At 39.6% G+C, this 24,379-nt stretch overlaps 5 protein-coding genes across 6 annotated transcripts; 2 read left to right on the top strand and 3 right to left on the bottom strand.

Moving 5' to 3' along the window:
- Positions 1 to 1,282: 1,282 nt before the first annotated feature.
- On the bottom strand, positions 1,283 to 8,867 carry LOC101331068 (histone H2B type 1-N). 2 transcript variants are annotated; one of them, XR_012334374.1, is made up of 3 exons: positions 8,363 to 8,867; positions 7,567 to 7,816; positions 1,283 to 1,934 (listed from the first exon to the last, which is right to left on the bottom strand). XR_012334374.1 is itself a non-coding variant. In XM_019944910.3 (2 exons), exon 1 carries the CDS (start codon positions 8,764 to 8,766, stop codon positions 8,386 to 8,388), a length of 381 nt encoding a protein of 126 aa, XP_019800469.1. In that variant the 5' UTR covers positions 8,767 to 8,866; the 3' UTR covers positions 1,283 to 1,934; positions 8,363 to 8,385. The 2 variants fall into 2 exon arrangements, 1 of the variants encoding a protein (XP_019800469.1); XM_019944910.3 differs by lacking the exon at positions 7,567 to 7,816 and having other exon boundaries at positions 8,363 to 8,866.
- Positions 8,868 to 9,076: 209 nt separating this feature from the next.
- LOC101329341 (histone H2A type 1-D) lies at positions 9,077 to 11,179 on the top strand. Its single transcript, XM_004317700.4, has 2 exons — positions 9,077 to 9,484; positions 10,661 to 11,179. The coding sequence occupies exon 1, from the start codon at positions 9,090 to 9,092 to the stop codon at positions 9,480 to 9,482; it is 393 nt and encodes a 130-aa protein (XP_004317748.1). The 5' UTR covers positions 9,077 to 9,089; the 3' UTR covers positions 9,483 to 9,484; positions 10,661 to 11,179.
- A 2,640-nt stretch (positions 11,180 to 13,819) lies between these two features.
- Positions 13,820 to 14,287, top strand: LOC101329634 (histone H4). The gene has a single exon (XM_004317701.4). It carries the CDS (start codon positions 13,960 to 13,962, stop codon positions 14,269 to 14,271), a length of 312 nt encoding a protein of 103 aa, XP_004317749.3. The 5' UTR covers positions 13,820 to 13,959; the 3' UTR covers positions 14,272 to 14,287.
- Positions 14,288 to 20,514: 6,227 nt separating this feature from the next.
- On the bottom strand, positions 20,515 to 21,929 carry LOC101330219 (histone H4). Its single transcript, XM_073810503.1, has one exon. The coding sequence runs from the start codon at positions 21,927 to 21,929 to the stop codon at positions 21,618 to 21,620; it is 312 nt and encodes a 103-aa protein (XP_073666604.1). The 3' UTR covers positions 20,515 to 21,617.
- A 1,830-nt stretch (positions 21,930 to 23,759) lies between these two features.
- On the bottom strand, positions 23,760 to 24,355 carry LOC101330510 (histone H2B type 1-L-like). Its single transcript, XM_004317704.4, has one exon. It carries the CDS (start codon positions 24,138 to 24,140, stop codon positions 23,760 to 23,762), a length of 381 nt encoding a protein of 126 aa, XP_004317752.1. The 5' UTR covers positions 24,141 to 24,355.
- Between the last annotated feature and the right edge of the window lie 24 nt (positions 24,356 to 24,379).

Genomic DNA, 24,379 nt, shown 5'->3' with positions numbered 1-24,379 from the left:
GGTATCTTTGGTCTACAGCTAAAGAGACAGAGGATTGGGATTGTAACATTATCGTAACATATTGGCTGCTTTATTAGTTTGCTAAAGCTGTCATAATAAGGTACCTCAGTCTGAGTGGCTGAAAAAACAGAAATTTGTTTTCTCACTGTTCTGGAGTCTGAGATCAAGGTGCCAGCAGGGCTGTTTACTTCTGAGGGCTGTGAGAGAAAGTTGGGTTCTAGGCCTCTCTCCTTAGCTTGTAGACGGCCATCTTTCCCCCTCTATCTTCACATGTGTTCCCTCTGTACTTGCCTATGTCCAAATTTCCTCTTCTTAAAAGGACACTAGTCATATTGGAGTAGGACCTAACCACTTTCCAAGGACCTCATTTTAATTTAATTACCTCTTTAAAGACTCTATCCCTAAATATGGTTACATTCTGAGGGTTTAGCGAGGCGGGAGGAGGCAGATAAAATTCTCCCCATAATAGCTGCCTTACTTTAAATAGAACAGCCAATAGAAATCAGGGGTGTATGACTACCTTCCCCGGACTAGGCCTAGTTTTGGTTCTTTGGAATGAGGAGGAAAAAAGAAACTAAGAATAAGGATAGGTTAATGTTTAAATGTCTACTTTAAAAATAACTACATTGTATCTATTGCAAATAATTAAGCAGCATTCAGGTCTCATCCACAGTGATACTTGCCTTTTACTTGGGCAAACCTGGATTGCTGACCCTCTGGGAGAATGAGTATAAAGGGTCTTCCCAGGGGGGGCTGCTGCTTCAGGGAGAGGCCTCTTCTTGTCTATTTCATTACTGCTTTCAAGGCAGAAATAATGGTCAGATAAGAGATATAACAACAAGTCCATGTCTCACGTGGTGCGATTTCAGGGGGCAGGTTTCTCTCTGCTCCTTGGTGGTACATATTTCCAACAATTGAAATACAGGGTGTCTGCAAGCATTGTGAGTATAAGTTGCAATTTTCAAACACTGTCTTCTGGAAAAGTTACAGACAGAGCTTAGTTCGTCTTAATTTCAGTACTATAATCAACAGGCAGACTTTGCTATACATGCTTGTTTCCCACAGGAAAGGCAAAAGTTATTAATTGTATGATGATGATAGGGTAGAGCTATAGGATCCTCCAAAGAGAATTTGACCAGTATTCTCCAAGACAAAAAAAGAAAAAATTGACATTTTTTTTCTTTCCTGTTCTTGAGAACAAGAGGGAGAATCTTTTTTTTTTTTTCAAATAAAGAATGGCATCTTTTTCACTATTAAAACAAATATGAATGAGTCATCTCCATTTGTTTTGAAAGAATTTAGTTTGATGATAACAAAAGACCACAAAATCTATCATTTGTATACTGATGGCCACTACCACGAGGCTTATAAACTGATTCTGTCATTGATCCTCTAGCTATTTAGACAAAATACTCCCCTTCTCTGCATCAGTTTGTTCATCTAGAAAATAGGTATGGAATGAGAGTGGCCTTAAAGTTCTATTGCAGGCTATCATCTTCCTACATAGGAAGGACTGAGGTCCGGGACACTGGAGCAGCAGGGCACGGTGCAGATTGATGGTATATATTCTTCTATATTTCTTAACTCCATCAAATTACAACTGAAAAATTATTGAAAGTCATGGTTTGTGGTTTGTAGAGGTCTATGTTCCACGGTGTGGCCACTGTGAAAATTTAACACTAGGCTTGAAGTAAGCAACAACTACAGTCTGATGTAGCCTAAGGAGATAAGCATCCCACCTTAAGAAGTCAGGATGTTGTTCAGGGATTTCCCTCCACCAAGATTTTGGTTCCGACAAAAATATATCAGAGGATTGTCAGGATGGCAGAAGCGGAGAATCCATAGTAGATGTTATTCTGAGCGCTCTGATGAGGTTAATTGTTCTGATGACTTCAGAAGGATCCCTTCTCAAGCACGAAGTGATGGATGTAGCTCTGGAAAACAAGGCATAAGCGAAAGTTCAAGGAAAAAAAGATGTGACTGAAGAGATGGTAGCTTTGATAAAAATGTCCTTGACAGTGAGGTGAAGGTGTTTGAATGTTAAGCTCTTTGGTGTGGACACTGCAAAAAAATGGAGCCAGAATGAAATGTCTAAACTTCAAGAGATTTGACTCAAATATAACCTATACTTTTTAAGGTATATCCTATTACCATTTACTGATAAGGTATTGCAGTTAATCTCTGTATGTTTAAATTTTGGGCTTCACAGACACTGCATAAAAGTTATTGATTTCTTCAAATTTATAAACCTGATTTCTTGAACCAACAATACAGTGTTTAGTCTCTTCCTCTAGTCCTGTGACTAGTATTTATTTACATTCAATTTACCATCTCACTTCTTTGATCATGAACAACTAACCCACTATGGCAACTGATGTGCTAACTTGAGCATCGTTAGCAAGAACTTGAGTTATCGCTGGACCAGAGTGTATGCCTGCAGTGACCCGTATCAATTTTACACAACTGCATTTTAAAGATTTTAAGGATTGGAAGTCCTAGAGTAATTTATGGGTTGACATTTAAAAAAACATTTTAACAAATACTATACCTTGATCCTATGTCCAGTAATAGTAGACTAGGCAACTCAGATAAACCCTGATGCTTAGAACAACTAGAAAACATCTGATTGAAGGGTCAGGCAGCTAGCAAGAAAATGAATTACAGAGCCAAGAATCAGAAAAAGAAGAAAGCCCAGAGTACTAGGCAGCTAAAAAATAAGAAAGGAAGAAAATCTCCATATACTATTGTGGAATGATCTTCAGGATATATATTTTAAAGGAAAAAAAACAAAAACAAAAACAAACCCAAGGTAGAGAAAATTATGTGTAAGATGTTACTGTTTATCTAGTAGAGAGGTACTGGGACTTCCCTGGTGTTCTAGTGGTAAAGAATCTGCCTTCTAATGCAGAGGAAGCTGGTTCCGTCCCTGGTCAAGGAACTAAAGATCCCACATGCCAAGGGGCAACTAAGCTGGCGCGCCACAACTACTGAGCTCGCACGCTTCAACTAGAGAGCCCGCGTGCCGCAAACTACAGAGCCCACGCACTCTGGAACCCGCACCACAACTACAGAGCCCACGCGCCCTGGAGCCTGTGCGCCACAACTAGAGAGAGAAAACCCGCACGCCACAACTAGATAGAAGCCTGCACGCCACAGTGAAAGATCCCGCATGCCTCAACGACGATCCCGCATGCCACAACTAAAACCGGAGGCGGCCAAATAAATAAATAAATATAAAATAAATATTAAAAAATATAATAGAGAGGAACTAAGAATACACAAATGCATGTTTATAATTAACAAACAAATAATTGGAAGTTAAATCACAACATTAAAAATTGTTACTTATGAGAGAGGCTATAGGCTAAAAGAGAAAGACCTCTTTGAACATAGCTTGAGTTGACCTTGGAACTATGTAAAAATATTTTATGTAAGGATAAGGTTAAATTTTAAAAAGCCAAATCCCTAAACATAACAGCAAAATGAAGCAAATGGATCTGTGTATTCAGATAGTAGCATAAGCACACAGGAACTTATTTCCAAATAATTTGAAAAACAGTAAATCAAACAGTTCTAGTGTGACATAATTTATTAAGGCAGCAGTTCTCAAAGTTTTCGACCCATGCACGTTTTAAAAGTATTGAGGATCCAACGAATTTGTGTTTCTGTAGGTTACTACTATTGATATTTACCTTACTAGAAGTTAAAACTGAAAGAATATTTGTTTTATTAATTCATTTAAAAATTACAATAAACCCTTTTCAACATACATATTTTATGAAGATAGCTATATTTTTCAAAATTAAAAAATTAGTAAGAAGATTAGCACTGTTCTATATTTTGCAAGTATCTTTTAAATAAGTTTCAGGATAATTGTGAAAATAATTTTAGCTTCACAGACCCATTAAAAGGATCTCAGGGACCCCCAGGGGTCCCCAGACCACATTTTGAGAATCACTGCCTTTAGGACAAAGAGAAAGCTAACATTTTATTTATTTATTTAGTAACCACATTGTTGGTGGTAGTGTTGGGGATGGCTGTGGCAGAAGCTGGTACACAGGACAATTTCAGAATGCCTTGGTTATTAGCGTTTGGATTGATTTCTAACAATGGCAATCATTAAAATACAATTTGCTCTCCTGAAATTTTATTGAACAAAGCATCAGCGAGTTTCTCAGGGAGCTCTTTTTTGAGACTTGATCCTATAGCATTGCAGGAGGTGGAGTTTCCCCTAATATAAGTACAACAGAACCTTAAGACTGTAAAGCCAGGCACTTTCTGGAGAAGAAGATGCTCATCTCAGTGACACAGGGCACAAAGACTTTGGAAAAGATGAATAGTGAGACACACCAGGTAAACTTCTTATTCAGCTCATCATAGTATTTGTTCCAATTGCTTATTATGGATTCATGGCTTTTACATGCTGAATCTATTCCAGTAAACTACAACTGTTCTGTTTGTTTAGTTTTAATTCTCAAGTTAGCACTACTTACACCGTGGGGATTCTTTCAGGCTTTCTTGCCACTCTCATCTTAACTCTCTTTATTGTTACTCCAAACATGGAAGATCATCCTTGCTTTCAGTGAGCATGGTGTTCTAGACCCATCAGATTTTCCCTTGTCTCAAAACTTGTAATCAGTTCCTCTTCAAGGAATTTAGTTTCTTGAATAGAGGTGGAAATCTCCATACCAGGGTTTTGCGTCATGCACCTGGCTGCATCAGATGACTTTGAGAACACTATGATGACAGATTAAAAGCCCTGTTTTTAAAGGCTAAGTGCCTGTTACTCTTTTCACAGAAAGCACTTTATCTTGTCCCCAAATAAATTTTTTTTTCAATCAAATTCACTTTTCTTCTTGAGCTGATAGCTTCACTCTTCTCTGCCATATAAAACGTCACCTCACCAAGGTTAATTTACTAGATTTTGGGCTGCTTATCTAAACAATGTGTTTATAAAACAGTATTATTAAAAATTTTATAAAACATACAATGGACTTTTATCCAGATATATATTTCTAAGATACACATAATACATTAGTAATTTTAATATTTCACTTTGACCTTTTGGAAGAATTAATATAGTCCACAGCTCATAAACATGAGGATGATCTTACTATGTTTTCTTTTTGCAATGCATTGTCCCAAATGATTCTCCCAGTCATTATCATCTGTACACCAGTTATTTTAAAAGAAAATGAAATTTTAATTTTTCCAACACTTTCCACTTTCTGATTATTCTATTAATTCCATTAAATATAATTAAAATATAATAGAAATTAAAACTTAATATATATGTATGCATGTATAAAGTGTATCCTGGCTAATGGAATGGTATAGCTAAAAATCTCAAAGGTTTGGCTCTATACTCTCCATCTCACTGCTGTTCTGTACCAAGAGCCTAAAATAATCAGACACTAGACAGTCAATGCTTTTATATTTTTTGTCACCCTCTTGGAGTAAGAGTGTTGGAAAAATTAAAATACAACATATTTTAGTAATGTGTGTATAAATAAAACATATTTTATGTGTATATTATATGTATATGCATAAATATATGTACATATACATACATGCACACACTCATATTATGGTGTAATTATTTTAATTGCAGGCAGCACTGAATTTCAATTTCTTGAGATTTTTGGTCAAATACAGCTATTTGGCCAAATACAAATACATTAAAACATAGAGAGTTATCTTAATATTTCACTAGTTTATTTTCAAGATATCAGTTTAAAATGTTGGGGAAGAAAGAGTAAATTAAAACAAGCTACAATCAAATTAATATCAATAATTATTTTTTAGGGGCTTCCCTGGTGGCGCAGTGATTATCCGCCTGCCAGTGCAGGGCACAGTAGGTCCAGCCCTGGTCCGGGGAAGATCCCACACGCTGCGGAGCAACTAATCCCATGCACCACTACGACTGAGCCTGCGCTCTAGAGCCTGCGAGCCACAACTACTGAGACCGCGTACCACAACTACTGAAGCCCGCGCGCCAAGCCCATGCTCCGCAGAAGAGGCCACCGCAGTGATAGGACGGTGCACCGCAGCAAGGAGTGGCCCCCTCTGGCCGCAACTAGAGAAAGACCACGCGCAGCAACAAAGACCCAAAACAGCCAAAAATAAATAAATACAATGAGCATCTGAGGTAGTACTTGTTGGTCTCATTCCACACATGAGGAAAATAAAATAAACTTAGCAATGTTATGCACATAAAATAAACTTAGCAATGTTATGCACATAAAATTTCTTTTAAAAAATTAGTTTTTAAAAGTCCAGTGTTACATTTATACAATGTCACGTACCAAATTTGACTGGGATATTTTTATACAGTTCATATTCTCAAAACACTGTTCCACAAGAACCAACTAGTAAAAGACACTGATATACTTGAGCTATATTTTAGGTGCAACTCCAGAGTCACATCACATATACATATTCCTAGTATTAAATGAGGTGTAACTTTATAGTTTTCTTTTTTCTTGGACATGTGCAAGGACGTTAGAAATTAAAGCAGACACGATATAAAAAGTCATTTTTTAAAGAATTAAAACATATTTTAAAAAACCCTTAATTTATTAATGGATATTTTTCTTTATTCTAAGCACATGAGGAAATCCTCTGGGAAATATTTTGTCTCTATGCTTTATTATAACCTACATTAAAATTATTCTTTTTAATATGCCTAATATAAAAAGTCAGAAATTTGAAATTATAAATCACCTAGAAAAAATAATATAATACACTTTGCAAAGATGTAGGTCATACTTATTAATTCTGAATGTAAGCCCTTAAGCAAAGATTCAAAGTAGTTTCTCCATCGTAAGACTTTAGTCCTTAAGAGACTTTTCATGGCTAGTCACTCGTTTGTCTCGGCATACTGCAAATTAAACATATTAGGTCACCTATGTATTTTCATATGCAATATGAACAAATGGTAATTTTTGCATCAAGTGGTCACTTTGTAGAATAACATACTTTTCTGGGGAAGCATTTCCATGCTGATTCCCTGTAAAGACTAAAATAGTTTTAAATATGCCATTCATTCCTAAGGGCCTAAAATGAAGAGATGGATTTTGGTTTCCCGAACTGAGGATAGGGAAACAGCCCTTCTCTATTTAAAAAAAATTTATTCCGATTAATAGAGAAACAGTAAATGCAAGTGACATGCAGAAAGAAAGAAAACATGGAGAGGATCCTCACAGTAAAGGCAGGAGTAGGACCTAATCCCTCCCATACAGAGAAATTTCACTCAGAGAAATTAGGGAGTGGAGAAAATGGCAGAGTTCTTCCAACAAAGCCGTGTGGCCCAGAAATCTCCCAATTAGGATAGACTCATGAGGGACACCGTTGGTAAACTTCAAACTGCGCGCGCAGCGTCTGGATTGGCTATCGATAAACGTGGCACCTGGTTGATGTGTGAGATAATTTGAATTGGATTCTCACTTCCATTTGTTTTTCTTCTGCCTTTCTAACTTAATATTTGGCAAACCCAAACCCAGGGAAAGGGGAGGAGAGCCAGCACCTCTCCCCAAAGAAAACATAAGTGAATAAAACGATTGGTACCTTTCTTACTGTGTGCCAAGCAATTCATTAGGTATGTACACGTTAAAATTAAGGATGGAAGACTTCCCTGGTGACGCAGTGGTTGAGAGTCCGCCTGCCGACGCAGGGGACACGGGTTCGTGCCCCGGTCCGGGAAGATCCCACATGCCGCGGAGCGGCTGAGTCCGTGAGTCATGGCCGCTGAGCCTGCGCGTCCGGAGCCTGTGCTCCGCAACGGGAGAGGCCGCAACAGTGAGAGGCCCGCGTACCACTAAATAAATAAATAAATAAATAAATAAAGTTAAGGATGGAGGGCTCAAGTCATTGTTAGCAAAAACTTCTGCCGGGTTCAAACTTAAAGGCGAGCGGATTTTCCTTTGGGACAAAGTGCATTTTGCCTTCTTCACTACGTGTGTGTCTGATAATGAACCTCCCCCTTCTCGACATAAAAACATATAAAAATATCTCGAGTATTGCTGCAGCACCACCTACATTGTAGTGGAAGTAATTTCTAACGATGAAAATGAGGAAACGCGAACAGAAGGAAGACCAAATGAAGACAGAAAAGATGACCATCTGCAAACCAAAGAGAGAAGCCTCAGAATAAACCACCCCTGCTGACAGCAAATCTTGGCCCTCTAGCTTCCAGAACTGCGAGAAAATAAATCTGTTTAAAGACCAAAAAAAAAAAGGAATCGCGGAACTTGTTATACTTTGAACCAAATAACAAACACCTGCTGCATAAAGTGAGTGCCACTTCTCTTCAGAAGATTGAGTGGCTCTGAAAAGAGCCTTTGGGGTGTGGGCCTAGCCTTACCGCTCGCTCCGCTGCGGCCTGGCTCATTTGGAGCTGGTGTACTTGGTGACGGCCTTGGTGCCCTCGGACACGGCGTGCTTGGCCAGCTCGCCGGGCAGCAGCAGGCGCACGGCCGTCTGGATCTCCCTGGAGGTGATAGTCGAGCGCTTGTTGTAATGCGCCAGGCGCGACGCCTCGCCCGCGATGCGCTCGAAGATGTCGTTAACGAACGAGTTCATGATGCCCATGGCCTTGGACGAGATGCCGGTGTCCGGGTGGACCTGCTTTAGCACCTTGTACACGTACACGGAGTAGCTCTCCTTGCGGCTGCGCTTGCGCTTCTTGCCGTCTTTCTTCTGAGCCTTGGTCACCGCCTTCTTGGAGCCTTTCTTCGGGGCCGGAGCAGACTTGGAGGGTTCAGGCATGGCGCGGAGTTAACTGCCAAGCAGTTCAAAAATAACAGGAAGAACAAGAACCAGGCTGAGCCCTCTTCCTTCACAGCTTCTTAAACAAAGGAGGCAGTGAGTAAAGTCGAGCGTCTGATTGGTGGTGAATCCTGGAAACAGCACGTACCAGTTTTGTCCAATCAAAATAAGTGTATTTCAAAATCCGACTTCATTGGGTTAAATAAAACTAGTTTTAGCCAATGGTACACCTTCATTTTCGCGCCCAGTGAAAACTATAAGTAGAGTAGCTCTCTCTGTATCTATTCAGACCTAACTCATATTGGTGGGTTTCTACTTTCAGTATGTCTGGACGTGGCAAGCAAGGAGGCAAAGCTCGCGCCAAGGCCAAGACTCGCTCCTCGCGGGCCGGGCTCCAGTTCCCCGTGGGCCGAGTGCACCGCTTGCTCCGCAAGGGCAACTACTCCGAGCGGGTCGGGGCCGGCGCGCCGGTGTATCTGGCCGCGGTGCTGGAGTACCTGACGGCCGAGATCCTGGAGCTGGCGGGCAACGCGGCCCGCGACAACAAGAAAACGCGCATCATCCCGCGCCACCTGCAGCTGGCCATCCGCAACGACGAGGAGCTCAACAAGTTGCTGGGTAAAGTCACTATTGCTCAGGGCGGCGTTCTGCCCAACATCCAGGCGGTGCTGCTGCCCAAAAAGACCGAGAGCCACCACAAGGCCAAGGGCAAGTAGAAGTACGTCGTTCTTTGCAACTCAAATCTTTCCAAACCAAAAGGCTCTTTTCAGAGCCACCCACCTTATCAACAAAAGGAGCTGCGCTTTCAAAGTCACATTGTTTTGGAAAGCAAGATGCTGTTGGAAATTAATCCTAGAACAAAGTTTGACTAAGTCATTTGCATCTAGGTTATTTTCCTTAATAACCTTAAATGCCTTCCAAAAAGCAAAACATTTGCTTACATAATTTAGGTTAAACTTATGAGCAAAATTAACATCCCTGTGATTCCTCTACAGGGGCAAGTGTCCATCTATCTGAGATAAAAAAACTTAGCACCATCCGACTTTGGCCTACCTTCCCTTCTAATTCAATTCAGTCTTACTGTGCACCACACACCCTCCTAAATGGGAATGGGGTAGTAATCCAGACAGGTAAACTACTTGTTTAAAAGTAACTTCAGGCAGAGGACACATTTCATAATGGACTGTTTACATCAATGATGGTGAAGTAAAGGCGGTTTGGAACTGCATTAGGAAGAGTGTGTTAACAAATAGGAAAGGTCGACATTGTAAATCACTTATCAGTTTCTTATAGTCCTAGTGCTGTCAATGATTTTTGCTTCCCCTTTACCCCACCATCATCCCTCTCACCTTCTGTCAGATCACCAAGTCACCCTAGCTAGAGAGGGCCTTCAATTCCTCTCCACATCAGCTCATGAATACATTTTGAATACATTTTAATGAAAATGAATTTCTTATGAATACATTTTCTTATGAATACATACAATTTCTTATGAATACATTTTAATGAAAATGAATTTCTATGGCATTCCTAGTCCATTAGAATAGGTTTTCTGAGTCTCCTGAAATATTTGTTTTATACACACACACACACACACACACACACACACACACACACACACAGGCCGTCTGCAGTGGAAGCGCCTAGTTCTAACCACTGGACTGCCAGGGAATTCCCAGTATATCCTATATTTAAATCTGAACCTCAATCACATGTAAATAATATTCATTGGAATAAAAGTGACCTCAGCAATCACAAACAGGACGTAAATGTTACCTTTTTTCCCTTTTCTTTTTGGCTTCATTATTTGATGTTGGAAGACCCGAATCCTGATTTCAGTGAATCTAATTATTCAATTTTTCCCTCTTAAAAACTCATCTGCGGGACTTCCCAGGTGGTCCAGTTGTAAAGAATCCGCCTTCCAATTCAGGGCACACGGGTTCGATCCCTGGTCAGGGAAATAAGATCCTACATGCCACATGCTGCTGGACAACTAAGCCCACGCTCTGCAACTAGAGAGAGAAAACCGGCACGCCACAACTAGAGAGAAGCCCGCGCGCCGCAACGAAAGATCCCGAGCACCGCAACTAAGACCCGACGCAGCCAAAAAATAAAAATAAATAAATTAAGAAAAGAAAGTCATCTGCATTACTTGAGTTTGTATATTTTAAACAACTATATCTCAGAAGTAGAACGGTCAAGTAGAGTAAGTGATACAGCTCCAAGGAAGGCCTATGAGTTCTTTCAATTTTTAATAATAAAATATGCTGTTGTTATCGTTATTGATATTGATCATGCAATTACTAACACTTGCTTATTGCATCATTCTATTCCCCATGGCAAGAACCACCACATTGTTAAAATAACGCCTTTACAATAATTGATGTGGTTTTTGATTGATAAAACCAATGAACCTATAATCAAATAGTTGATAAATGACTATAAATTTTTGTTTTAAATAAAATAAAATATTCAAGTGTGATATGTCATTGCTTATAATTCCACGTGTTAACTGAGTTTTTTAAATTAATGGAGTATTAACCCAATTTCATTGGATAAAGCACTTACTGTTCTTTACTATCTACATAATCAGAAAAAAAGTAAAACTTGTATTTAAAAATGGAGATAACAAAACTTTCAAAAAATCTTGCCAAAATAATTTAGATATTTCTAATTTCAATTAGATCCTGAAGAACTTTTTAGGACTCCATAGTTTATACTGTAAAGTTGTTTTCATAAGAGGTACAGTTCAATTTTAGTAGCACAAGATTTATGAAAGTATTATTTAAACTTTATTCCCGGAGTTGGTCTTCCCATTAATTTCCCTTTCTGCAGACTCTGGACTACCATGAAAGAACCTAACAGTATCTTCCCATATTAGATTTGTTTTATATTGTCGGGGAGCAAGGATTTTCCTCTACCCTTCTAAGGTTCTTTTAGCTGGTCTAATCATCAAATTGACATGAGATAGATTAACAGGAGAAAGTCAAGTTTAATTTCATACATACGGAAACCCCACATACATGAGAAGTTCAAAAACAGAAAGGTAAATATGCCTTCCTGAGCTAAGGAATGGCTTAGTGGCTTCCAAGCACAGGAGGATAATTCACATGGACAATAAGAGGAAAATTAAATATTGGGTAATTAGTTTGCCCTGCCATGCAGCTGGCTCACTCAGATAAAATTTTTCTCCGGTAATAATTCTCATAGTGGGAAAGACCCCCAATTCAAATCCTTCTAAGTAGTTAAGGGAGGGGCAGAAGTTTATCTTGAGATTGCAGGATCTCAATTGCCTTTACCTCAAAATAATCAATGTGCAAATGTGGCACATTTTGGGGAGCTCATTCTGAACACTTTTGGTATCTTATCCATTAGTGTACAAATTCCGTTAGAGTGGAGACTGGGTTTTATTCATATTTGCATATCCCCAGACCCTATTTCAATGACAAGCTCATAAAATATAGTCCAAAAATGCTGTTAATTCTATAATAATAAAAATCCTTATAAACTAAATAAGTGATATAAATAAAGGCAAAAAAGAAGTTGAAAGTTAAACAAGGATGAGATCACATGGAGGAAAATGTAGGGATTTTCAAATGAATAACTTCAAAGTAGCTAAACTGGAGGAAGGAGCCTAAAGATCAGAGGGGTCCAACGAGCAAAGACCAGTTGTAAAGAGTTACACTGCCTTTTCACTTCATGATATTAATTTATCTGTAAAAAAATTGATCTGCATGACCTTATTAGTTTGGTGTACCTCCTACTTCCTTCTCCAGTCTAGCAACAGTCTCACATTTAAATAAATGCTACTGATGTTAATGAATATTAATTACCTGGTGGAATAATGAAGACACTGAATGATTTTGGGGACCAGTAACTTGGAAGAAGGCAGGGACTCTGGACAAGAGGCAGACAGTAAGTACAGAGAATTAGGGAGCCTTCAACAATACGAATCTGTGAGGCTCCCAAACAATGCCTTTCCCCTAAGGTTGTTTTTTGTGTTTTTTATAAATTTCTCCTCTTCCAGACCTTTATCTATGCTTACTATTTCAATTGTTTATACGAAAACATTAGTTTCACTGGTTCTGTGGTTGACACCCTGCTGTAATTAAAAACAAAACAAAACCAGACTAACAAGAGAAAAACAAACTGTAATACTGTGTATGTCTCATGTATACATGGAATAAACAGAGGGGAACTGAGTAAAACTCCCAGAAGTGGCCCGAACCGCCACTTTAAATATCATCTTCAGCTAAAGACAAAAGACATGGCTGTGTGTGTGTGGGGGGGGGCTGTTGGAGGTGACCCGGAAGAGCACAGTAAACAAGGGGAGGCCGATTAAATCCTGCACCTTCTCCATTGGTAAGTTTCTTGTGAGTTATCTTCCTCTTCCTGGCACACTGAGTGAGATACCCTTACAAATGGAGATTTCTCATATAAATGTAAATTTCCCTTAAAAAGGGGTAAATTCTATTCTGTTTTTAGAGCTTCTGTATCTGCTTTTTCTCAGAAACAATCCGCTCAAAATAATCCTTATGCTAAAGGATATTTGGGAGTGGTGTATTCTGCTATCCTTCATTAGAAACGTCAGTATAGTATATACCCAAGTAGAGTGAAGAAGTAAATTTTTCTTAAATGGAAAAAAAAAAGATTTATTAAAAAAAATCGGGCTGCTAGGGAGTTGGTTAAAACTGTATTAAAGAGCATTCATAAGAATAACAAGCAGACATAAAAAATGTATTTTCTCTTTAAATAAGGGAAATTGGTTACAATGTAATCAAAGAGGTTCCAAAATGCCATTTGCGGCATTGCATACATTTTCTTTGAAAGACTATGTGCTTTTATCTGTTCACCAAAATATTGATACGAAATTAGCTACCAGCAATGATCTATGTGTGGTGAGATAACGAGTTTTACCCTTTTCCACAATATTTATGTTTTGCGTTCGCATTCAAAAGCAATTGTTAAAGCCTTAAACACGGTAACAAAATAGTTACCACCGTATGAAACACAGTACAAAGGAACAAAAAAGGCTTTTTTTTTTTTTTTTGGTCAAATTCCCCTCCCCCCTCCCGGGGCGGGACTTCCCGCTACCTTTCTTCAGGTTCTCAGTTTGGTCCGCCAACGGACGTATAAAGGCCTGCATCTGGGAGGCCTGGAAGTTAACCTTTGTTAATCTTACAGGTTTTCGGTATGTCTGGTCGCGGCAAAGGTGGTAAGGGCCTTGGAAAAGGGGGCGCTAAGCGTCATCGCAAAGTTCTGCGCGATAACATCCAGGGCATCACGAAGCCCGCTATTCGCCGTCTGGCCCGGCGTGGAGGTGTGAAGCGCATTTCTGGTCTCATCTACGAGGAGACGCGCGGGGTGCTGAAGGTGTTTCTGGAAAACGTAATCCGGGACGCAGTCACCTACACAGAGCACGCCAAGCGCAAGACTGTTACCGCCATGGACGTGGTCTACGCGCTCAAGCGCCAGGGACGCACTCTCTACGGCTTCGGCGGCTGAGTGTTCGCGCTCTTTGTTCAACAAAAGGCCCTTTTCAGGGCCCCCATCTTTTCATCTGAGGAGCCGTGATGCTGGTTTGTTTTGAGCTTGCTTTTTCACGCTTCACATTCTCTACACCCTGAAGCTCTTAGCTTTGCTCTTTACCCTTAACTGTTTAGAAGCACTACTTACATCCTTTACTGTGAAAGTTTCTTTGCTCGAGCACAGAAAGCTTAGATGGTCATAAGCTGGAAGCAAACGGGCCACCCAAATACATATGACTTGAGAGTTTTACCAGAGTGGCATTTCTCTTTGTAGATGGAGTGCAAGCGATTGTTTAGAAAGGGATGGAAAAGAAGTGCACCTGTCTCCTCACTAATTCGTAGCATATTTAGTATACATAAATGATTCGATCACAATAACCTATTCTAGCTCCAGGTGTCCTCTGCTCAGGAAACAAACCCGTGGCTGTTAAATAGGCTTTAACACTCCAGTATGGAAGGCTGATAAAGGACAGGCTCACTGTAAAATCTCAGAATAGTTGGTGAGGGTGGGATGTGATCAAAAGACATTTCAACTAAATTATAAAAGAAACAAGGTCGCATTACAGAAATGTTCTCTAGGGTGAAAAAATACAGGCAGCCCTCTAAGCCCTCTAAGTTCTCCCTCTAGGAGAACTAATTAAAATAAGATCCTTGGTAGAGTTTTTCCTAACAGATTAGGAAATCCAGACCTAATCTCAAAGGAGGCCTTAGTATCTTCCCACAGGTCTTAGAAGCTATAGGAAAAAACCCAAAGCCAAAGGTGAAAGCTTGACTAATGCAGAGACACAGACTAAAAGACAATTGCCCACATGTACAAAAAATGAGAAAACAATGACCAGATTTACATATTTTATAGCTGAAGTTAAAAATTCCCTTGCCTCACCAGTAAATCTTCATAATGTCAAGTGCTAAATACTCATCTAGCCAGTCTCCCAACTCAGGAATGTTTCCTCTTTGAAATACAATCAAGGAAGATAACACATCTGTTCCGGAAAGAGGCCTAACTTCCCTTATCACAAGATTCCAAATTGCTAAGCCTACATAATGTTTGAATGGGTTGTACCCATTTAGCTGTATAAAAGAGATTTCTCTCTGCTTTGCAATCCCTTTGGCAAATTGCCTGTGATGTGCTTCACGTTCTGGTTTAATGCTTATGCAATAGTAAAACTTTTCTGTTCCTACTCCCTTTTTGGAGAGCTTTTCTGAATTGGGAGATTTTGCTTTTAATTATATTTCCCCAACATTTTCTGAGCGTCTATTACTATTTGTGGCTTTCCACTGATTTCTCGAATAATTTTGACAAAAGTCTCTCAGTTCTTTGAAAAAGAAAAAAAAACCCAACAGTCAAAAAAAATCCCTAAGCATTCTGTGTATAGTTTAAATGCTATCTTATACCCAATATTTTAGTATTTGGCTGTAGAAATCTCTTATTACATTCATAGCCTGATTTCTTTTTGATATTACTTTTTCTAAATCCAGACCCCCAAATTTTGAATAATGAAGCCATTAAGGTATTATCTATTTATATCTAAGTTATTTTTGTAGTTGTGACCACTAGACCACAGGTAAGGTTTGTTCTCTCATTTATATTTGTAATGAAGCATATACAGTTGTGAGAATTGTTCTCTATATATTGTGCAATATTTGAAAAAAGAGGGCAAATCAAAAGAGGACACTATACATCCCTAAGTTAACCAGATAAAATGCTATTGATATAAATGTTTAACGGTTATACTTCTTAAGTTGGGTAGACCATAATTATATGCATATAAAAGACACAAAAAACTGCCAACAGATTTTGTTCCTAGGTATAAATACCTTCTCATTTGGTGACAATAATAGCAAATACTTTATGACATATATCAAAGGGCACTCGGAGGTATGTCAATGTCCTCACTATTCATAATACATATCTAAATCGGGGATTCTATCCTACTCCATACTGATAACGTTGATTAATATAATACATTGACCAGACGTTTTCTCTTTTATCATCAACAGATAGTTGCTGGTTTTCCATACAGTTATCTCTAAAGGCCCCTGCTACAAAACAGATCTGAAATTAGTTTTCCAGAAGAAACATCAAAAGAACTTTAATAAATAACTGTACCTGATACTGTCAGGCTCTACCACAGGTCTGATCTAAGATTTTGCAAGCCATATTAGAAGCAGGCTGCTTAACGCAAGATCAACAAAGCAATGATTAATCACTTTTCTTTTTTTTTTGGCCACGTGGCATGAGGGAATTTTAGTTCCCCCACCAGGGATCGAACCTGTGTCTCCTTCAGTGGAAGTGCGGAGCCCTAACCACTGGACCGCCAGGGAATTCCCAAGAATTAATCACTTTGGACTGAATGAACTGATTTGATTGTGCCTAAAGGTCCTTTACTAAAACTTTTTTATACTTTCAGTTGCTATATTTTTCAAACTGACTCCTCAAATTTTAGAAAAATATTCCATTAAAAGAACTTTTGATAAACAGTAATACTTAACAATGACTTTTGAAAATATAAAATATAGATTGATTGGCCCTGTCTACAAAACAATACAGAAGAGTGATTGGATTTTATACAGAATCCTTTTTCATAGGAATTGGTTATTAATATAGGTTTAGAACTAACCACTCCTCTTAAACAAGTAAGCCTTTATCCCTTTTCCACAACTATGTCATATTAATAAAAAACAGACCAAGTTAAACAAAAGATAAAAATTTAAATACTCTATTATAAAATACCTATCTAAAGGTCTGAGCATACTTAATCAAATTCTTGGCTTCCTAAATATTATGAAATATGTATTTCTTATACTATTTGCATAGATTTAATTCTGCTACAGAGAAACAAATGTGATGGGTGAAACTCATAAGATGTATTAAGTACTGTATAGATAAGTAGTTAGAAAGTAGAGCACATGTGTGTTAAGTATAAGGAGAAAGGACCAGGAGATCTGCACGATCCTTGAGGCACTAGTTATACCTGATACACCTGGACACTAAATATGCCTGGGATATATGAGGCACTAAATATTCCTGATACACTAAATATATTTGGGATATGGGTTATCCATTCTGGCCCCCAAGCATCCTTTGCCCAAGATAACACAAATAAAACCCATGGCTATTTGGCAGGCAAATTGGTGAGCAAGCAACAGATGTGGTCAGGGGTAATAATCTCTCTTTGATAGGTACTGGCCAGGGTCTATCTGTGGACCTTCTTGCCCAAACCTGTACTCTGGGCTTCATAACCAAACCATCAGTAAGGAAGTTTGATGCAGCAGAAAGATATCTGAACATTGTGTAACCCATGATTCAGCTACTGTGGCCCATCTCCTTGAAACCTTATTTTAAGTCTTAACTTACCTCAATCTTTCTCCTTGTCTCAGGTTATGTGTTTAAATTAATTTAAAAAATCATGCATCCCCGACATTTTGATTTAATTTGAGTCTTTTTATGCCATGGGAGAGCTTGCCTGGTAGTGTGTTTGGAGGCTACCAGGGCATCAAGGTACCTTCCCACAGGACAGTGGGGAGTCAAATGTGGAAGTAGGAAAAATATTAAGGAAACTGAAGCCAGTAACCTAGGGGAGAGAAGACGGTCCTCAAGCCAGGGTGGTAGCATAGTGGTACAGAGAATTGATGTTTCCATATATATTTTGAAGGCAAAATCAAGAGGATTTCTAGAAGAATTGAATGGACAAGAATGAAATAATTATCAACTAAATGGGGGAGTGTTTTAATGAAAGATTGGGAGGGGGAATACTAAGGATTCTATTTTGGACATGTTAACTTTAAGATGTCAAACATCCATGTGAAGAAAAAATGTAGGGAACTGTGGGGAATTCTCTGGCTGTCCAGTTGTTCAGACTCTGTGCTTTCACTGCTGAGGCCTGGGTTCAATCCCTAGTGGGGGAACTAAGGTACTGCAATCCACTCGCCCCCAACCTCCACGCAAAAAAAAAAAAAAAAAAAAAGAAAAGAGAAAGAAATTGGGTGTATGTCTGTCTGGAGTTTAGGAGAGAAGACTGGGTTCGCAATATAAAATTGGAAGTCATTAATGTACAGATGGCATTGAAAGTCTGAACTTGGTGAGATCTTCAAGCGAGTGAGTACAGAAAAAGAAGTAGTAAAAACTTAGCCCTGTATCCCCCAACATTAAGGGTCTGGGGAGAAGAGATGAGCTAACAATAGATACAGAGCCTCTGGTAAGAGAGAACCAAGTGAAGAAAGTATATCAAAGAGAAATTGTAGGGTCAATTATGTCAGTGTTTCCAATAGGTCAAAAAAAAAATGAAGACTAATAATTGGTCACTGGATGTAGAAAAATGATTGTATATTAGTTTATTTTCTGTCTTTCCCTAGTAAAAAGAGACTTTTTTTCCCTTGCTGTATCACTAGTGCCAAGTACAATGCCTGAAGCACAGCAGTCATTCAGTAATATTAATGAATAAATGAATTAATTAACTAACATTCCTGATGCTATCGACTGAGAGCTTTCCTGTATACTCACTAGGTTAGAGTCCTGAACAAGCAATGAAACTGTGTTAAGTAATACATGCTGATTCTCAGGGTATTTAGTCAGGATACTTTTTTCTATTTGTTAAGGTTTTAGTGTAGACTATGTTGTGTTTTTTGTTTTTTGTTTTGTCTGCATTGGGTCTTTGTCGCTGTGCGTGGGGTTTCTTCAGTTGTGGCAAGCAGGGGAGCGGGGGCTACTCTCTGTTGCAGTAAGTGGGCCTCCCGTTGCAGCGCCTCCTGTTGTGGAGTATGGGTTCCAGGAGCATGGGCCTCAGTAGTTGCAGCATGCGGGTTCAGCAGTTGCAGCACGTGGGCCCTAAAGCGTGTGGGCTTCAGTAGTTGTGGTGCACGGGCTCAGCGGTTGTGGCTCTCGGGCTCCAGAGTGCAGGGTCAGCAGCTGCGGCACACGGGCTTAGCCGCTCTGCAGTATGTGGGATCCTCCCCGACCAGGGATGGAACGCATGTCCCCTGCATTGGCAGGCAGATCACCAACTACTGCGCCACCAGGGAACTCCTACGGTTTCTTTTTTAAGGGTAATTTTCCCAGTACAGCTGGAAAGGAAAGCCAAGAAGTTGTCCTTGATTTCTGATGTCTCGATTCTATAACCGCTGAAGCTAGCAGATGTTTATAGCAAGAACTTTTTATGCAACAAACTTTAATCCATCAACCACAGATAAAATAAACCCATGAATTTTGAACTAAATCCTCTCTTAGGAGAAAGGTAAGGACTTGAACTCCTGGACAGGCCCTCTCATTGCAACAAAGGATGATTGATCCTTTGTCCATTAATTTGGGTCTGAGCTTTGGGTCTGAGAGTTCCACAGCCTTTGAGAGCATTCTCTTAAAGTTGAAATTGATGAAAAGATGGTATTAAAACACCGAGATTTCCCCTTAGATTTGAAAAGGCCTGTGGGACCAGTAGAAGTGGGAAGTGCTAATGAGTTGCATTTGAGGTGACCCAATCCTACAGATTCTGATTAACTGGTCTAGGGAAAGACCAGTTATTATTTTAACAAACAACTTTTTCATAGTAATTCTTATGTGCCTTCACATAAGAGACAGATCTTTTGTCCACATGATGTCTGGGTTTCTCTTTGGAAGTTAAATTCTATGGCTATTCAGAAAAAATGAGATGAGGTTGATAGAAAGTGAGAAAGAGAAAGACAAAAATCACAGCAAACCTACCCAGTTATGCTGTGACCATCCTCAGAAGGCTAAGGAAGGCTCCTCCTGCCTTTTATTTACCACCCAGAATGTGAGTACAAACGAACAGGTGTGACACTTAGGAATAATCAAGATAATATCTCCAAGTGCAAAAACTGGTTCCAAAAACATATTGACTTTAGGGTATTTCCCATGGCCCCATAACAGACTAGAGAATCTCAGCTGGAATGTGGTTGTGATGCAATTAGGGATGAGGCATAGATGAGTAATAACTGCTACACTTTGCACTTACTATTTGTCAGGCACTGGTACTTAAGCACTTTTCATTTATCAACTCATGAATCCTCAAAACAATCCTTTGAGCGAGGTATCAATATCATTATCACACAGTTGTATAAATGGAGAAACTAAGGCCCAGAAAAGATGTGTAACTTAACCCGTTCTCACCACAAGAGAATGGTGGTATAGGTTTAATCCCAAGCCATCTGCTTCTAATGATTATGCTTAAACGTTTCACCATCTTGCATTCCTTTGGTAGTGAAGTCACAAAACAGGACATTTACATCTCCTAAAATATTTATTTTTATCTTTTACATCCTAAACAGAGAGATTATTTTTTATGTCCAAAATATATGTGGGTCTGCTTAGCGGTGCCAAGTCGGACGATTTTTCACAAGTAGAAAACAAGTACATTTTTCATTAACATGCTTACATTAATGACAAAAAATTAAGAAAAATATGTCTAAAGAAAACATGTGCTCTCCATACGTGGACCAGGAATTTTGTACTTTTGCTTTATCTGAATCCATTACTATAACTGTCCCTCCCCAGTTCTTGTCACCAGTGACATTCACTTCACCAAATACATAAATTAAGACTTAATGAGCGCTAATTATGAGCCTCGCCTTTTAAAATCAACCAAAAAACCCTTTACTCACTTGACTCTATGAATGGACTAATTTAAGTTTAAAATGTTCTCCCTATCCTTTGTGGTAAATAAGTGATCCAGACCAGTAATAGGCTACTGACTATCCCTCCAGGGACATAGAACATGCCTGCGAGCTTGATTTGACAAGATAGTTATTACCTTTAGAGAGGCAGACATGTCACTAACTAATCTTAAAGACGAATTCTTTTTCTATAAAACTTTCCCACTTTGGGATCTGAATACACTTTTTCCAAGTAACACTGCCAGACTCCAGATTGTGTGACTTCTTGCCAGTGGTACAGTGTATTAACTGATAGAAAGTTACCCCACTTTTAATAGGTGGTTCAACTATAAGTTACTTTGTAAAAGAAAAAGTTACACAGTAGCGAACGTAGGCATCTGCAAGGACTTTCCCCACTACCTCCTTTAGCAAATTACACAACTAAAGATTCCATACCAACTCAGCGTGGATATATCCTTAGGTAAAGAATTGACTGGACAGCGATCCTAACGACCCCTGCTGTACCTAGGCGGGATTGGGAACACACGCGTCCCAGAATGAGCACAAAATTTCGCAGGCTAAAGTACAATAATTAAATACTCTTTTTAACATCTCCAAGCAATGAAAAAATTAGAGAATCACAGCTCCTTACAAGCGAAAAGTAGGAAGCCCTGAAAAGGGCCTTTTGTTAACAGAACAGACACAAAACTGAACATTCTAGCCGCCAAAGCCGTAAAGGGTGCGTCCCTGGCGCTTGAGCGCGTAGACCACGTCCATGGCGGTGACGGTCTTGCGCTTGGCGTGCTCAGTGTAAGTGACAGCGTCCCGAATCACGTTCTCCAGGAACACCTTCAGCACCCCGCGAGTCTCCTCGTAGATGAGGCCAGAGATGCGCTTGACACCACCACGCCTAGCCAAACGCCGAATAGCGGGCTTAGTGATGCCCTGAATATTATCGCGCAGCACTTTGCGGTGGCGCTTGGCGCCCCCCTTTCCGAGACCCTTCCCGCCCTTCCCACGACCCGACATAACGAACACTTACTGAAGCTCAACAAACCTTTGCTTCCACGGATCGCGGATGCAAGCTTTTATACGTCCGGTAGCGGACCGAACTGAGAACCTGAAGGCGGGAAGTCCCTCCCTAAGCGGGGGAGGGGAATTTGACCAAAAAAAAAAAAAAAGAAAAAGAGGCCTTCTCTGTTCCTTTGTACTGTTTCACGCTGTGGTAACTTATTTTGTTACCATGTTTTAAGGCTTTAACAATTGCTTTTGAATGCGCACGCAAAACATTAGTGTTGTGGAAAAGGGCAAAACTCGTTATCTCACCACACAGAGATCACTGCTGGTAGCTAATTTGGTATTTTGTTGAATAGATAAAAGCACATATTCTTTCAAAGAAAATGTATGCAATGCTGCATATGCCCTTTTAAAACCTCTTTACACTGGTGTATTTAACTCAATTTCCCTTGAGTTTTTAATAACAAGTTATTAATGTCTGCTTATTATTCCTTCCCATTAATTCTCCATAGCACAGTTTTAAACAATTCCCTAGCAATTCCTTAATCAGCCAGATTTTTAAAATAATTCTTTTCTCCACCAATGAAATGCCTTTAACATCATACTTGGAGCTATTACTAAAATTCTATTCTGTTCTATATACTATGGTTTCCCAAATCTATTTGTTACATTCAGAATTAATTTGGGGACAGATGATTTTTTTTTGGTCTGGTTGATCAAGTGGTCAGCAAGCAAGATTTATGGATTTATTTGCCAGTGATAAAGTACCCTTTTTAATTTCTGTAATGTACTGGGGACACTAGTTCTTCCTATTGTGTTTCCATTAAAATGTTTTAAACATTGTAACTTGTTTCAAGAAAAAAAGAAAACGCCTTTGGGTTTTTCAGAGGCACCAGGCTTTCCTACCAACATAGGAAAGGTATAATTTCAAAGAGAACTGAAGAGGTGAAGGAAAAAATTTTAAATTTCCAACCTTTTCTCTTACAAGAGAAAGGACTCAGGTTTATATTTCAAACTGCTCTTGTTTACTCCATGACTAAAAGCCATCTAATCCCTTTAGCAATGCTTATCATTTTACAGTTACGTATGGGAGGTGGTGGAGCAAGGTGGGGTACATTGAAAGGAGAGGGAACTAGGTGAGAAACTAGAAAATGAAACAATCTACATTATGCTGTCTCGTAACTCTTAAGTCATCAAGTCCTGTCAGCACTCGATCTTAAAATTACCCCAGCTTCCAACTATTAAGGTTGAGATTTTAATAATGCATAAGGTTGTGGGCCCGTTGCAGCTTAGGGAGGAAGCACTCAGACACACTGGCTGCGAATTCGGCCTCCTTGTCAACTAATACCTTCGACTTCTGAATCCTCCAGGAGTAAGTAATTCCTTACTTCAATTTCATAGGCAGTAAGTAGCTAAGTAGCTTATTGGATAGGACCCAGAAACTAGGTAGCTTATCGGGATAGGATCCAGAAAACCTAGGATAGGATAAAGAAAACCCCAGGAGTTATTGCGATGCTCTGGCTACTTGCAGTGCAATGAGTTATCTTCAAATACTTCTGCAAACTGAAGGATACATGCATTATTAGTTCTTCACTAAGTACACGAAATCTACTTATAATAGTGAAAGGTAACTGTAACGAACATGCAAAAATGCATGAGAACCAAGGCTCCCCAAAAAAGTACAAACTTTTAATCTAAAGCTATACTTACACATTCAAGAAAACATGAAACATTTCAAAACAGACCTAACAACGGACAAGCTCTTTTTCGGAAAGTGTAGGTGGCTCTGAAAAGAGCCATTGGGTGTGAGAAAGTCTGATCAATCGCTCTGCAATCAGTGACTCACTTGGAGCTGGTGTACTTGGTGACAGCCTTGGTGCCCTCAGACACGGCGTGCTTGGCCAGCTCGCCGGGCAGCAGCAGGCGCACGGCCGTCTGGATCTCCCTGGAGGTGATGGTCGAGCGCTTGTTGTAATGCGCCAAGCGCGACGCCTCGCCCGCGATGCGCTCGAAAATGTCGTTAACGAACGAATTCATGATGCCCATGGCTTTAGACGAGATACCGGTGTCCGGGTGGACCTGCTTCAGCACCTTGTAGACGTACACCGAGTAACTTTCCTTGCGGCTGCGCTTGCGCTTCTTACCATCTTTTTTCTGGGCCTTGGTCACCGCCTTCTTGGAACCCTTCTTCGGGGCAGGAGTGGACTTGGCAAACTCAGGCATGGCGAAAAACTGCGATGCAAGGGATAAACGAAGATCAGGACACCAACAGGTACCTCTTTAACAACAAGGCTTTATGCAAATGAGGTGCAGTAAAGGTTTCTAGTGATTGGTGATTCTTCTCCAGTGAAGTCATAGCTCAGTTTTGCCCAATCAAGGTAAGCATTCTGCATAATCGCGTTTCCATTGGTCTAAATGAAAGTAAAATGTTAGCCAATCGTATAGCTTCCTTTTCGCGCCCA

This window comes from Tursiops truncatus, chromosome 10 (assembly GCF_011762595.2).
Source record: "Tursiops truncatus isolate mTurTru1 chromosome 10, mTurTru1.mat.Y, whole genome shotgun sequence".
NCBI classification, from domain to species: Eukaryota; Metazoa; Chordata; class Mammalia; order Artiodactyla; family Delphinidae; genus Tursiops; species Tursiops truncatus.
Note: the sequence above shows the minus strand (reverse complement) of the source record. Positions and strands in the feature narration are given on the sequence as shown.

Bases quoted from the DNA above. Each gene is read 5' to 3' on its own strand.
- LOC101331068 (XM_019944910.3), bottom strand. From the start codon at position 8,766: ATGCCTGAACCCTCCAAGTCTGCTCCGGCCCCGAAGAAAGGCTCCAAG.
- LOC101329341 (XM_004317700.4), top strand. From the start codon at position 9,090: ATGTCTGGACGTGGCAAGCAAGGAGGCAAAGCTCGCGCCAAGGCCAAG.
- LOC101329634 (XM_004317701.4), top strand. From the start codon at position 13,960: ATGTCTGGTCGCGGCAAAGGTGGTAAGGGCCTTGGAAAAGGGGGCGCT.
- LOC101330219 (XM_073810503.1), bottom strand. From the start codon at position 21,929: ATGTCGGGTCGTGGGAAGGGCGGGAAGGGTCTCGGAAAGGGGGGCGCC.
- LOC101330510 (XM_004317704.4), bottom strand. From the start codon at position 24,140: ATGCCTGAGTTTGCCAAGTCCACTCCTGCCCCGAAGAAGGGTTCCAAG.